The sequence below is a fragment of the Mycothermus thermophilus genome (assembly GCF_041956435.1).
Source record: "Mycothermus thermophilus strain CBS 625.91 unplaced genomic scaffold VTJ04scaffold_2, whole genome shotgun sequence".
Lineage (NCBI taxonomy): Eukaryota > Fungi > Ascomycota > Sordariomycetes > Sordariales > Chaetomiaceae > Mycothermus > Mycothermus thermophilus.
In genome coordinates, this window is record NW_027191428.1 from 4525820 (window position 1) to 4540743 (window position 14924).

The window sequence follows — 14924 nt, forward strand, 5'->3', positions numbered from 1 at the left end:
GAGCATCATCGATAGGGGTATCATGAGAGTGTTTGAATCCTTAGGGCATCAAGAAGTGTCCACGCTGCTGCTGCTGGAGCTGAGACTCGTACTCCTCGAGAGCGGCGAGACGGGTTCCACGGTCGAACTGAGAGCGGCGACGGCGCTGCTCTTCGCGGAAGTGCTGACCCGAGCTCGGAGTGAAGAGACCTGGAAACGGTCTGTCAATAACTGACCCGGGAACTGTGGGCTCCTGGTAGTACTTACCGACATGCTCAGCATTCTCGACGCTGCGCTTCATCTTGGACTGGTTGTCGGGTCCGGGGAACGGCTCCTCCTCACCAGCCAGCTCGGGGTGGGGGCCATTGGTCGTGTAGTAGAGCTAGATATGTCAGCCGGGACTGCTGCATGGGTGTGTGAGGGTGGGTGTGTTACCTTGGGGCGGCAATGGGGTGCCTCGAGCATCACCGAGCTGTTGCGGAACTTCTGGACGAGACAGTCTTTGCCTTGGATGGCTTGGGCGAGGTCAGTATATGAAGGTACGGTGACGAGGCAGAGCAGTAGCTCGTCGACTTACTCGCATAGGAGATCTCGGCCACCTTGTCGCTCTTGAAGCAGTTCCAGCGTTTGTTGCCGCGCGCGTTCACAAACTTCCCGGCAGTTAGCAAAGAACCCAAGATGGGCAACGCTTAGAAATCACAGGAGCGATAGCTTACATCAATGATGTCCAATGGCTGATGATAGTTAGCTCAGGACCTGACACAGAGCATTGCCATGGAGACGACTTACATCCACAAAATTGATGAACGCATACCCAACACTAGGTATATCATTAGCGGGTAATGCGTTTCTTTGTTGAGTAGAGAGTTGGTACTCACTTGCAATCATTCTGAAAATCGATGCGCAAGTACATGAAATCGTACTTTCCCCAGCTGGACTCATCAATGATGTTCTTCAGCATCTGTTGGTTGACCTTGTTGGGGATGTTCCGAAGCATAATCTGTCTATGTAAGTCATCGGTGATGAATAAGCTGTGTATGGTAAGACTCACTGTGGTGCGAACATCGACACCATCGCGGATACGATTGATGTCCACATGGTTGTGATGGCTGTTGTGATTGTGGTACGGAGAACGCATCGCCCGGCCCGAAAACTGACGACGACCATAGGGCTGCATGCCCCGAGGGCCCATGGCCATGGGGGTTGCCGGGGGCGTGGTGTGATACATAGGCCCCATCATGGGAAGGCGGCCAGCCATGGGAGACATGGGGGGCATGTTCACGAGGCTATGGCTACGAGTCGGAGTACGATCAGCCACAAAACGGTTGGGACCCGCAGGCGGGAAGTTTTGCGAGACCGCCGGGTGCAGACTGAGCGGCTGGGGTGCCTGGAAAGTGGCCGGGGATTGGAAGCCGATGGGGGAGGGGTTCAAGCGACCGGGGACCATGAGGGAATTGTGGTTTTGAAGGTTCTCCATGCTGTTGAGGTCTTGGAGGAGATTGGCCATGTTGTTGACAGGACGAGGCATCTCGTTGAAGGGATGCGTATGAGTCTGGATGGCTCGGAGGGGTCCAGGCATCTCCTCGGTCTGACACAGGCTCAAGACCAGATGGCAACCCTGCCACAGACAATGTTGTGGTTAGTGAACTGGTCGGTAGAAACAAAACACCACTGTAAACTCTTACCCCGATGGATGTCTGATTGAATCGATGAACCACAGAGATGGCTAGCTCGGCATCCGAGAACTCGACGACAGCCCGAAACGAAAACTCGGCAACCTCAGCCTGGCGCTGGAGGGCAAACACGTCGCCTTGGGTCTCCAAAAAGGTGCGCACGACGCTCTCGACATGCACGCAACCTGTCTCGGCATCCTGGCGAGTTGCAATGATCTGGACCTTGCCGTCCGAGATGGGCTCAGTCGCGGCTGCCGGACCACGAACCTGTGGCAACTTATTAGTTGGCAACCGGCGCAGGACGGGTCAAAGACTAGAGACCTTGGACAGACCTTAATGTAGTCAGCGACAGGCACATACTCAGCATGCCAATCAGGACTAGCAAGCTGAATATTGTCGTGGATGTGGATGGCATCACGGATGTTGGAAGTGTGGAAGTAGATCTTGCCATCGAAAGCCACCGCATTCCGCTTGCTCTGGAAGCGGGTACCTAGCTGATCCAACTTCTATTTGCCAGGTTAGTGTACACAAAACAGGACGCATTGATGAGCATGTTATTAAACTCACCATGATATACTCCTCCAGTTGGTTCATCATGGCAGGGTGCGAAGTTGAGTACACGACAAGACAGCGTGAAAGGCCCAAGTCGGTGCTGAATGGGGGAGCAGTCTGAACAGGGCCCGAGAAGGACTGACGGTTGGCACCAAGACCAGTGTTCGGGCCGTGGACGGCATCGAGAGAACCATGAGCCACCACCGGGCCCGAGGGAGGACGGAAGGCGGAGGCAGTCGGTGAAAGCTTCTGCTCGGACTTGTTGATGGTGGCGGCCGAGACGAAGGGATCACGCTCGGCAGTAGTCAAAGAGCTGGCGAAGGCATCTGCAGTCTGTCCAGGATAACGGATGATGGGGTTGGCCGGACCGCTGAAGTAGAGGGTGGACAGGACCTTCGTGGTGGCGTTGACCGACTTGTCGTCGGGAGAGAAGATGGTGCCCTTGGTCTCTGGGGTGGTGTCGTGATGGAAAGAATCGGCGCCGACGCTCGACGAGCGCGAGGACGGCATGAATGCCGAGTCCCGCACCTGCGACATGGCTGTAGTGATTCTAAGTCGTTTGTGACTGACTGACCTGATGGTATTTTTGTAGAGTGAAAGGAGGAAGTCGACGACAAGGGATGGCCGAGTGGTCGACAATGAGGGGAAGTCGAGACGAGACGAGGTGTGGTCGAGGACAACGTGACTGAGAGAATCAAAATGAAATGCCTAGGTAGGTGCCTAGGTAGAGCTTGACTGGAAGAATGAAAGAAGTAAAGTGAGTCGAGTGTTCTCGTCGTGTTGTTGTGGAGTGAACAGAGTGAGGAAGGTGAGAGAAGAAAGTGGGAGAGTTGAAGGTCGAGACGAAGTGGGAGGAAGAAAGAGGGAGAGGGAAAATGTGGGAAGTGTGCGAGGGCAAACTTGTGGAAAACCCACCAGTGCACAACTTGAAAGAAACCTAAAGTGGGAAGGAACCGCTGGTGCAGCGCGTGACAGTTTGGATGAAGGACGGCGGGAAGCTGGAGGAAGGAACAAGGGTGCGGTGAGAATCGGCAGCTTCCGAAGCAGTCACGAGTATGCAATGGCCACTGGAAGCGTGCAAAGATGGAAACGGAGAGGAAGAGCAGTGGAAGAAAACCTGGAAGCTGAGAGACGAAATGCTTCTGCATTCAACATGCTTGCATGGGTTTGGGTACCTGTTCGAAGCAGAAGGTTGACGGGCGGTCTCGACCGGAGGGACATTTCATGATGGTTCAGAGTCTTGGACGCAAGGACCGGAGGGCCCGTGTTATGAGGTGTGAAATCCTAACAAACTCATCGGGAATGCCGGTGAAAGTGTCTATCATGGCATCGCAGTCTGATGGCTGCATGGGCAATGTGATTTCAGTCAGGAGAATGCAGGGCACTCGGAGAATAAACCCGAGCCTGGTGCAGGGCATTGCAGGTATCCTTTTCTGGGTGACGAAGACCGTGTAAGCTAGTGATTGTAATGTACCGGCGAGGCACGATATTCTTGAGTATGGGTAGCATAGAGAATGACAAGGGTTATCGCCGGAAACCACTGGTCACTCACCTCCAAAGTAAAGACATTGACCTGTGAAGAATGTCTGGACCTAGCTTTCCTGAGTTTCAGGCCTTTGCTTTTATCGGTATTGGCTTGGACTGGGTATGTCTTCAGGAAGACCGCAGAAAGTTCAAAAGCAAAGGAGGTGTAAGCGGCCATAATCATGAACCATGGCCAGACGGCCCAAGCTAATGACTTGTTTTGAAGTACCTCAGAAACTGAGGGATAGTCTACAATAAGACCACAAACAAAATAATCAGAAAGAAATTTATCTCGTCTCTTATCCCACAAAGATCCAAGGGCCGGAGATATGGCTCAAGAAAGTTTGGGTCACATACTCGGACACCCATCACGATCATCAAAGCTAACGGGATGCTTTAGATTCAGATCATAAATTCGTTCTGTCTGTAATTTATTGAGCAATAAGCTCTAGCTTCTGTACCTGTAAACAATGGCACACTCACTTAGTCTTGACTTACCCACACCCTTGATTCCGATGAACTTCTAGGTCTGCTCATGGGAAAGGGGTCGATGCCAAGACTGAGTTGGAACACCCAAATTAGGAAATGACCAAACAAACGACCCAAGCAACCTCTTGTCCTCTTCTATATATCCAGATTGTGGCTAAATCAGATACAATGCATGGATATGCCTAAAGCTTGACCAAGTTTGAAAGCTATTATAATGCCCAAGGTATATTCAATCTCTACCAGGTATTCCGTACGAGTGAGGCATCCCACAAACGCACAGGCCACTGGTTGGATCGGTTAACTGCATACCTAGTCAGACACACCCCCCGGTAGGCTGATGCAACCTACCCACCTGCATCATCTCCAACACACATGCGCAACCTCTCCCAGGCACCCCGTCTTCCTCAACCCGGCGAAAACTGGGCTCGGTGAACATTATAAGAGACATACAGGCTCTCATGCCATTCATCCACCATGTCGAGGAAAGCCCAGACTTGGGACAATTATGATTCGGTCGTCAATGAGGTTGGTCGCGTCCATGCCGATACCCCGCGACGTCATCTTCACCCTCCCTGGCGATCGCCGACTCCTCATTTCTGTGGCCGACAATTCGCTGACTACCCGCGACCTAGATCATACTTGCGCCGTCCGATTCCGAGTTCCTCGACCAACTCATCCCCGTCCTCAAAGATGCCACGACCACCGGGCGCATGGGCGCCCTCGTCCAGAGCTTCTCCCAATACGCCGAGGACCGCGAAGGCGACATCGAGCGCATCGGTCTCACCAAGCACGAAGAGTTCCTTGAGTCGGTCAACCAACTGCAGAAGGTGCGCGAGGGCACCGTGGCCCTGACCGCCGAGATTCTGGACCTCAACCAGTCCATCCAAGCAAGCACCGAGAAGCTGGCCGAGCAGAAGCAGGCCCTGGTCAACACCCGCGGCGTGCGCCAGAACATTACCGAGGTTTCCGATGCCTTGGCCGAGTCCCTCAAGATTCTTCATGCCGTCAACAATGCCCACGAGCTCATACGGAAGAAAAAGTACTATGCCGCTCTCAAGTCCCTGGAGGACTTGCAGAACGAGTACTTGGTACCCATCATCCAGAACAAATACACCGCCCAATACAAGTTGGCCGACATGATTCAAAAGTCCATCCCTTCCTCGCAAAAGGCCATATCCGAGGCCGTCATGTCTGACCTAAACACCTGGCTGTTCCACATCCGCGAGTCCTCTCAGTTCTTGGGTGAGGTGGCGTTCTTCCATACCCAGACGAGGAGGGCAAGGCAGAAAGAGCGCGCCGAGAAAGACAAAACGCTCGGCCGCTTCAAGTTGAACTCGGCCATCGAGCTGGTCTTTGATGAGAACAACGAGTTCGACGTGCTCAACAACGAGGAACTCCAGATTGATTTTACCCCATTGCACGAGGCGCTGCATATTCATGATGCCCTGGGCCAGGTGGACCGGTTCCGTGGGGAGTACGCGGCCACTCGGCGGCAGCAGAAGGACCTGATCATTCCGAGCACAGACAATCTGTTTTCCAACGATGATGATGACGACCTGAAGGCGCTCCTGGAGAGCGTGGCCGGGTTCGCCATCATCGAAAAGGCCACAATGCAGCGGGCCCCCATGGTCCGTTCAACTTTGGATGTATGCGCCCTCCGGCTCTTTCTGCCGTCTGGAAACGGCCGCTGACAATATTGACAGGTGGACGAACTCTGGGACTCCATGTGTCAAGCCATCATCCGGATAACTACCAAGTCTCTTGAGGGCGTGACCAATGCTGAGCTGCTGCTCAAGATCAAGGAAGACATCGCATTGTTTATCCAGACCATGGAGGTGGGTTTTGCGAGGGACTCTATGTTGTATCCATAATGTCTGACACCGTCCAGGGCTGGGGATACTCGGCATCCATGATGAATAATTTCCAACTGAAGTTGTTCGACAAATACGCCGAGCTCTTGAAGCGTCGTTTTGGCGAAGACTTCCAGGAGGTGAGCCACTTTATTCACACGATCCAGTATTGGTCAATCATTGCTGACAGTCCCAGATCGTTTCAACCGATGATTACATGCCCATGACGGTCAAGACTCCTGAGGAGTATGAGGAAGTTCTCTCTGCCATCTTTGATGAACGGCCGCCAGAGGAGGTCACTGAGTATGTCGCCCACAGTTGGATTTGTTTGAAGAATACGAGCCATATCTAACCAACGCAGATTTCCGACTGTCCTTCCCTTTTCCAAGATGTATCCTCTCTGCTGCATAGACATCCGCAACTTTGCTGGACAGATTCTCCATTTTACCAAAGAGAATTTCGACCATCCCAGTGTGGTCGATGAGACACTCAGAAAGGTATGTTGCCCTTGGTTTCTAACATGCAAGTGAAAGTCATATTAACCTGGGTGTTGCAGACTATGGATGAACTCCTCACTAGCATTGTCTGCCAATCTCTGGTGGAACGGCTGAACTCCCAATATCTGGGGCAAATCGTCCAGATCCTGACCAATCTTGAACACTTCGAGGTCGCCTGCCAGAAGCTGGAGAAGATGCTGATCGATGCTCGGTCTTCCACGTCTGCCGGCGGGCCCATCACTCTGAAAGCGACTGAGTTGTTCCGGAGTCACAAGAAGACGGCTGAGAAGCGCATTTTTGAGCTTGTCAACTCCAAGATTGACGACCTGGTCGACACGTCCGACTATGATTGGTACGTCCCAGGCTCCCGTGACACAATCTCATGTACCATGGCATACTAACCAAACATGAACCCACCAATCCAGGATGGCCCCAACCCCTCCCACCCAACCAAGCAGCTACATGGTCACCCTCACTCGCTTCCTCGAAAACATCACGGTCTCGACCCTCCTCGGCCTGCCGCGCGAGATCAAGGACTTCATCTACTTCGACGCGCTCAGCCACGCGGCCAACAAGATTCTCGCCCTGCCGCTCTCCCCGGAAGTGCCGCGCATCAACCCCAACGGCGTGGCCGCCATGGCCCTCGACGTCCAGCACCTCGCCGAGTTCGTCAGCCGTCTCGACAACGCCGCCGTGCTCTCGCAGAACCTCGAGGAGCTGCAGCAGACGGTCGCCCTCATGCAGAGCGACAACCACGACGAGTTTTACGACATATCCACGCGCAACAGGAAGTACGGCCGCGTCGACGCCATGAACGGGCCCATCCTGCTCGAGAAGCTGACGCAGGGCGTCGAGGCGGCCCAATCCCAGCCGCAGACCAAGTCGTCGCTGGCGTCGGCGCAGTTTGCGAATTTCAGTTCGCGGTTTGGGTTGCGGTGATGTGTACTTGTTGTCCTGTCTGTTCCTGCCGCTCCTGTGAGCTGAAATGGCCGGGTTTCTTTTCTGGTTATGTAAGAGTTTATGGACATGACCGTGTCACGAACTCACTGCACAAAGCACAAAGGATAGTAGAGGGGTCATCATAATATTAATCATGCCAACCAGACAAACTACCAACCAACTCGAAAACAAAAAAAACAAGTCATCAACGTCAGAAAAAAGAACCACAAATCCATCCAACACCGTCACCGCCGCCGCGCCTACCTAACATCCGTTCAGCGACCCTTTCCTGCCCACCTACCGCTACATAACACCGACAAAGGAGAACAAAAAAAACGACAAAATATCCATCATCAAGTTTGGTCCGCGATCATCATCATTTCGTGTCCCTCCACAGCCCCGTCCTGAATTCACACCCCCTCAACAACACCCAATGATTCAGGAGTTCTCCGTCCCGCCACTATCACTCCTGCCAGACAAGTTCCTCAAAGTGCCATCCTCCTCCTCTTTCTTAACGTTAGAATACCCCATGGAATATCCATCCGAGTATCCGTTCAGGTACCCGGTTGAATACCCAGTCTGGTACCCGTTTGGAATCAGCGCCTCCTGGTTCTCCTGCTTCACCACGACAGCCGCCGGCTGGTGCTGCTGGTGTTGGTCCTGCTGTTGCTCCTGCCCTTGCGGCACCTCAGGCGCAGGCATATCTTGAGGCAAAACTCTCGGATACTTGTGCTGCCACGGCGGCAGGGCCACGGGCGGCGCGGGCTTTTGCACCAGCTGGGGATCCACCATCATCGCCACCTGCTCTTTCGACTCAACCTCCGACTTGACAACGATATCGCTACCCGTCACCGGTTGCTCCGGCTTGATCTGCCGGTCCCCCACATTCGCGTTCGCCCCCTAGGCGCTCTACTGGTTCAGTTAGCATCGCGGGGTCTCTCTTGGAGGGAATGGGGAAGGAAACGCGGAGGTACACACCTGCTGGGGAGGGATCGTGCCGTACGGATACATATCGTCAACGTTGTACATCTGTGCCTGGGGTTGGCCGTACGCGGGTGCGCCGGGCTGAACTTGGCCGGGGTACATCGTCTGCTGCTGGCGATAAGCATCTTCAGTCGCGATGTGCTGGCCGCCGAGGTAATCAGGAGCAGCCATGGGGTGTTGACCCGCGTGGTTGGGAGCGCCGACGCCTGGGATCTGGGTTTGCGCTGCGGCTGCTGACTGTTGAGCGGCGGCGGCCGCCGCAGCAGCCTGGTTGCTGGCGCGCTTGGCGTGGGAAGAGGCCTCTTCGCGGGGCACGATGTCGATGAGGAAGTCGAACATGTCGGACTTGGCGAGGGCGGAGGCGATGTCAGAGCGCTGGAGGGTGCGGCGCTTGTTTTCCTCGGCATGGATCCAGGCGCGCATGGTCAGCTCGGTAATGAAGATGTCGCAGCCCTTGGCGAAGAGGATCGGCGCTTCGGCAGAGATCATCTTGACCTCCGGGTCTGTCTTCATGACTTTCTTTATCCGAGCGAGCGGCAACTGGTGCATCTTGTAGTCGTGGTTGTCGCTCTCAAGGTGGCTGATGGTGTGCTGCCAGTATGCGGTCAGGACATCCTTGTAATGACCAGTTAACCCTTGGTGGACGTTGGCCCAAGTGCCGGTGTAGAGATCTGATGGCGCATAGCCGGCGGCGGAGATCTAGCATGATGGTGTCAGTCAAGGCTGGGTTGATGGGGAACAAAGACACGGCGATGGGTTACATACCGCTGCACTAGCACCATAGTGGCCACCCAAGCTCAGGTCGTAGGCAGGCATCTGCCGGGCCTGCTGGCCGTGCTGGTTGTGCTGGCCGGAATTCTGATCCTGGGGATTCATGATGGTGTCGCGGTGTGGTTCTTGGTTAGGTGATGATGTGGTGGTGTGGTACAACGCTTAGCACGATGGGCCTCGAGTCGATTACACCAAAATCGCTGTCGCAAATATAACTTCTAGTTCGACGTTGGGTGCTGCACGAGGTTGACACTGATCTTCGTCTAGTTAGCTCTCGGCATTTGTTTACTTTCCGACGTCACGGGCGGGCGCGCCGCGCACAGTCGCAGTCGGGATGTCCCGTTGATTGGGCGGATTGATGATTGGTGCCGGTCGCGTCAGGACTCAACCAGAGACGAATGGTGGGTGGAGTTTCAGCGATCCAAAGGTTGTCTTTGAACGACTCGTGCCGACCCCTCGAAGGACGAGCCACTCAGCTCTCGTTGCGAATGGTATTAGATGATTGGCGAGAAATTATTGAAACAGGCGGATTGGTTGAGATGACGGAGCAGGATGGGGTCTAAGCAAGTAGACGCGCGAACCGGCTGGCGACGACGGCGAGGTTGGGGATAAGATAGGAAGGAAAAAAAAATGGACGTACGTACCTCGTGGGAGACTATAGTTGCTGGGTGATTCTGGAATGCAGAAGGAAGCTGCAAGTTCTCAAGAGACTTGAGTGAAAGACGTCAAGACGCGGTGATTTGTTCACTTCAGGCGGTCAAATCGGGTATTGGGCACCGACGAAGGTGGATGGAAGCTCGCAGAGAGGAGGGGAGGGTGTGGCGCAGGCAGCCATGGGATTGGTCGCCTTTTTATCGAGCGGGGCTTGACAGGTGGCCGGCGCTACCCAACCGTGACAGCTGGCAGTCCCCAGCCTCACTTTTCCTTGGCAACGACCTGAGCTGTCGGGGGCGACGTGCACAGACCCACTTGGTAACGGGCGGTCCACCCGCTCTTGCCAAGACTTTTTGGGTCCAGTCCAGTCTGAGTCCGATGCCAAGAGTGCCCCACCCAGAATTTCCTCGCCGATCTCGAGCTTGATTTTTTTTTCTTCGGCTCGTTCTCGCTTTCTCCAGCTTCATCTCTCCAAGGTCAATCCGACACACGATATCTGGCAAGATGGCCTTCGCCCTTGGGCTGCCAGATGATGAAATAGACCGGCTGCTTGCCGAGGCGGAAGCCCGGCTTTCCAGCAATGGCAGCTCTGAGGCAGGACCTGTCGTCGCTGTCCCAGCGAAGACGGCGGCTGTGGTTGCCGCGACAGACGCGCCCACCGCTGGGGAGCAACAGACAGCAGCCTTGGAAGAGAGCCTCAAGCCTGAAAAGACTGAGAAGACCGAGGAGCTGTCTGTCCGGGTTCCCCAGCTCCCCAAGAAACAAAAGGTATGCCCATTGTCTGTTTCCCCTTATGCACCCTACTCGTGTTCCATGATGAAATCAAATCCCAAAACGTATGACGCTGGCAAGATCCCGTCATGGGACTCAAGCTGGCACCACAATGATTTTTTATTCTTGTTCATAGTTACTCTGACTGGACACACACTGTCGTCACACACGATATTTCCATTGCACTCTCATGCTTCTCTCGGGCCGCTCGCTGACCAGAAGATGCAGGGACCCAAGGACACCCTCGGCCCGGACTGGTTCAACATGCCGCGCACCAATCTAACGCCCGAGCTGAAACGGGACTTGCAAGCGTTGAGGATGCGTGACGTGGCCGCGCTGGGTAAGCAGTTTTTCAAGAAGGATTCGCGCAAGCCGCTGGTCCCGGAGTACTGCCAGGTCGGCACCATCATCGCGGGGGCGACCGATGGCCAGAATAACCGTCTTACGCGCAAGGAGCGCAAACGATCCATTGTCGAGGAAATCCTGGCCAGCGACAACGTCAAGAAGCTCAAGAGCAAGTACGACGACATCCAGAAGCACAAGAGGAGTGGCAAGAAGGAGTTTTACAAGAAGTTGGTTGCTGGGCGGCGGAGGAGAAAGGGTTGAGAATGCTCTCCGTGGGGGTGACGGTACGAACTTTCGACGACACATCAATACAGCCAGGCCCGGGCCGGGCTGGGACGGACATGTCGCGCTGTATGCGCTTGATACTCCTCCCGAGTCCCAAACTCAAAGTCCCGAGAGGGCTGGGTATACTCGACAGCAGAACACCCATCTAAGTCACACAACAATGTGTGGTGGAGGGGAGACAAGGAACAGGTTTGAGTGTCACAGGAGTGCTGGATTGGGTCGAGACGATCATGCCAGCAGCATGCTCCTGGTTGTCGTGTACTCAGGTATCCATGTAATCTTCACCTCTTGTAACAAAGTGGGCGAGATGGTACTAGATATTTTAATCAAGACATAAAAACATGACGCCGATTTTACTTCCCTTTTTGTCTTTGGTTGATTTCAGTTCTGAACTTTCGAGAGTGAGTTGTTCTGAGTGCTGGCGATGGAATTTCCTTCGAGCTCTTATCGATAAGAACCCTGGGTGACCCTGACGCCAAAATCTCGGGAGGGAAGTGAGCGCATCGGAACAAAACCTCCAACCATCTCGCCGGCGCCGACAAGATGAGCACACCGCGGTTAATACGGCCATTGCGGCCTCTTCTCCAGGGCCAGGCGGTAAGTAAACAGTTGCTTGGATAGACAAACCGGAAAATGGGAAACTGGACTGACCCAATGGCACTCAGCCCCTCACAGCCCCGCGGCCAGCAACAGCGACGGCGACTATCTCGAAGGCCTCGGCCCAGCTTCGCAGTTATGCCTCAATGTGAGTCTGTTTTGCACCTTGGCGATTCTGGGCAGTATGCTAACGAAGTTTCGGATAGAGAGGAACGGAAAGCTGCGAACAAGCCGAGGTCAGCACTCCATCGTCTCTTCCCGACACACAAACTCAACAAGTACTCGAACCAAAACTAACCCCAACACCCTCCACCACAGCGAAACAAAGCCGACCACAGAGCCTGCCGCTGCCGATGCCTCCCCATCATCGGGCAAACCCGTCTCCCGCCTCCCTCGCGCCCTCGAGGCCCTGTACCTCAAACCCCTCCGCCGCGAAGCCCAATACGGTGTGCCGACCTGCGATCTGCAGCTCCGTTCCTACTCGGCGCGCAACCTTGAGTTCTTTTGCGACTTTGCCCTGCGGGCCGCCTACTACCTGAACCTGCCGGCCTTCGGCCCCGTGCCGCTCCCACGCCTGGTCGAGCGCTGGACCGTGCCCAAGTCGACCTTCATTTTCAAGAAGTCGCAGGAAAACTTTGAGCGCATCACCCTCAGGAGGTTGATCCAGATCAAGGATGGGCATCCGGAGAATGTGCAGCTCTGGCTGGCGTTTCTGAGGAAGCACGCGTACTATGGGATTGGTATGAAGGCGAATGTTTGGGAGTTTAGCAAGCTGGGTATGTGTTCCTGCTTTTTTTCTTGTCTCGGATCAGTCCCCTTGAGAGGTATTGCTTTGCTAACCATTGTTGTTCTGCCTGCTTGCAGACGTCGCGGGGGAGATGGACAAAGCCGTCGCCGAAACGGAGAAGCTCATGGAGGGCAAGTGGGAGCACATGGCCTACCTGGAGAAGAAGACGGAGAAGCCCCGCGAGCAGCTTCCTACGCCCGAGGAGTTGGATCAGTTTATTGCCGACGAGAGGAGGAAGATCGCGGGCGGACGGTAGAAGATGGACTAGGGTCATTATGGTGGTGGCAGGGGCTGTGTGCCTATGTGTGTATGCGTGTACAAGTATCAACTATGTACAATCTACCCAATGTTTCGGGCCATTTTATTCTGTCTCATTAAGATTTTGAGATTTGTTCCAAGCGCGTTCGTAAGGCAAGGCCGACGTGAGGTTGGTGGGTTCTCATCTGAGTGCCTCTATTCCAGGGTTTGCAAGTCTCCATTTTGGGAAATTTCATGAAGCTTTTCCCGGACTTGCCCTCATCCACACATCTCAAACCACAACCAACTACTCACAACACACCTGGCAATTGGACCGCTCCCCCTGAAAAACAAACAAATTAAGCCGAGGGGGTATTTCTCTGGGACACAAACACAATGAATTGCACCCTCAAAACAGGGCGCATCGCCCTGCGTCTTCGGCCAACGCTCACCCGGAGACTTCCGAGCCGCCTCTACTCATCATCAACATCACCTTCAATCGAACAGCAACCAACTGCACCGGAACCAACCACACCTTCACCACCCCAACCCCAGGGGTCCAAAAAACCCCGGCGCAAAGTCATCTTCTCGGGCATCCAACCCACCGGCACCCCGCACTTGGGCAACTACCTGGGCGCCCTGCGGGAATGGAAGCGGCTGCAAGACACGTCGGACCCGGACACGACCGATCTCTTCTTTTGCGTCGTCGACCTGCACGCCCTGACGATCCCCAAGCCCGGGCCGGAGCTGCGCGAGAGCAGGGAGAAGTCCATGGCCGCCCTGCTGGCGCTGGGCATCGACCCGGGCCGGTCGACGCTGTATTTCCAGAGCGACGTCAAGGAGCATGCCGAGCTGGCGTGGTTGCTGAGCTGCACCGCGTCGGTGGGGTATTTGTCGCGGATGACGCAGTGGAAGGTGAGTTAAGTCGAGTGTTGAGGTGGTTATTGGGAAGCAAGGGCCGGAGAGGAGGAGTTTTGAGGTTAGAAAGGGGCATGTCCTGTCTGCTCATATAGATGAGCGAACTTGTCAACGCTCTATACCCCCTCCTCTCTACTCATATGTCATACTCACTGCCCCTAAATACAAACCACCACACACACATATCAACTAAACCACCTTTACTAACCTCTTCCCCTTAGTCCAAACTCCACCTCTCCGACAACGCCACCCCCACCGACCTCGAGGCACGCCAATCCCTCAAGCTCGGGCTCTTCAGCTACCCCGTGCTCCAAGCGGCCGACATCCTCCTTCACAAAGCCACCCACGTCCCCGTCGGCGACGACCAGCGGCAGCACCTCGAGTTCGCGCGCGAGTGCGCCACCAACTTCAACCACGTCTTCGTGAGCAGCTACGTTCCCAAAAAGCCGGCGCAGCAGCTCGCCACCATGGTTGCGCCCGAAATCCTGCTGCCCCCCTCCGCCGCGGGCGGGAGGATCATGTCCCTCACCAACCCGTCCAAAAAGATGAGCAAGTCCGACCCGTCCTACAAGTCCCGCATCCTCCTCTCCGACCCGGACAACGTGATCCACAAAAAGATTCGCGCCGCGGTCACCGACTCGCTCGGCCCCGTCACGTACGAACCGGACCAGCGCCCCGGGGTGGCGAACTTACTCAACATCCTGTCCGCGCTGGATGCGAAAGGCAGGGATCCGGAGACGCTGGCCAAGGAGGAAGGGTTGTGGGGTGAGGATATGGTGACGCTCAAGGACGCCGTGTCGCACGCCGTCTGTGCCGAGCTGGAGCCGATCCGCGAGAGGTATGAGAGGTGGGCGAAGGCTCCGGAAAAGGTGCGGGAGGCGATTGCCGAGTCGACGGAGAGGGCGAGGAGGAGTGCCGAGAAGAATATGGAGGCTTATAGGAGGGTGGTGGGGTTTGGGGTGTGAGAAGGTATGGGTGGAGGGATTATTAATAGATTCTAGTGGATCTGTATACAGAACAGAATAGATGTAGATTTGTATGGTTACTTGAGGGAAACCATTTGGTCTGTCCT

General features: G+C 55.0%; 6 protein-coding genes across 6 annotated transcripts; 4 read left to right on the plus strand and 2 right to left on the minus strand.

Annotated features, from left to right (window-relative positions):
- Positions 1–40: 40 nt before the first annotated feature.
- Positions 41–2741, minus strand: VTJ04DRAFT_3843 (uncharacterized protein; the record flags this gene model as incomplete). The annotated part of the gene is made up of 11 exons (XM_069361787.1): positions 41–189; positions 247–361; positions 415–494; positions 557–629; positions 696–713; positions 769–799; positions 858–979; positions 1031–1597; positions 1665–1919; positions 1985–2158; positions 2220–2741. 11 exons carry the CDS (start codon positions 2739–2741, stop codon positions 41–43), a joined length of 2106 nt encoding a protein of 701 aa, XP_069222363.1.
- Positions 2742–4691: 1950 nt separating this feature from the next.
- Positions 4692–7503, plus strand: VTJ04DRAFT_3844 (uncharacterized protein; the record flags this gene model as incomplete). Its single annotated transcript, XM_069361788.1, has 8 exons — positions 4692–4742; positions 4850–5863; positions 5921–6052; positions 6106–6207; positions 6264–6370; positions 6429–6564; positions 6624–6916; positions 6990–7503. The coding sequence occupies 8 exons, from the start codon at positions 4692–4694 to the stop codon at positions 7501–7503; spliced, it is 2349 nt and encodes a 782-aa protein (XP_069222364.1).
- A 438-nt stretch (positions 7504–7941) lies between these two features.
- Positions 7942–9363, minus strand: VTJ04DRAFT_3845 (uncharacterized protein; the record flags this gene model as incomplete). Its single annotated transcript, XM_069361789.1, has 3 exons — positions 7942–8403; positions 8482–9186; positions 9253–9363. 3 exons carry the CDS (start codon positions 9361–9363, stop codon positions 7942–7944), a joined length of 1278 nt encoding a protein of 425 aa, XP_069222365.1.
- Positions 9364–10416: 1053 nt separating this feature from the next.
- Positions 10417–11289, plus strand: VTJ04DRAFT_3846 (uncharacterized protein; the record flags this gene model as incomplete). Its single annotated transcript, XM_069361790.1, has 2 exons — positions 10417–10680; positions 10912–11289. 2 exons carry the CDS (start codon positions 10417–10419, stop codon positions 11287–11289), a joined length of 642 nt encoding a protein of 213 aa, XP_069222366.1.
- Positions 11290–11856: 567 nt separating this feature from the next.
- Positions 11857–12953, plus strand: VTJ04DRAFT_3847 (mitochondrial 37S ribosomal protein uS10m; the record flags this gene model as incomplete). Its single annotated transcript, XM_069361791.1, has 5 exons — positions 11857–11910; positions 11979–12058; positions 12117–12146; positions 12229–12686; positions 12775–12953. 5 exons carry the CDS (start codon positions 11857–11859, stop codon positions 12951–12953), a joined length of 801 nt encoding a protein of 266 aa, XP_069222367.1.
- Positions 12954–13330: 377 nt separating this feature from the next.
- On the plus strand, positions 13331–14817 carry VTJ04DRAFT_3848 (uncharacterized protein; the record flags this gene model as incomplete). The annotated part of the gene is made up of 2 exons (XM_069361792.1): positions 13331–13849; positions 14074–14817. 2 exons carry the CDS (start codon positions 13331–13333, stop codon positions 14815–14817), a joined length of 1263 nt encoding a protein of 420 aa, XP_069222368.1.
- Between the last annotated feature and the right edge of the window lie 107 nt (positions 14818–14924).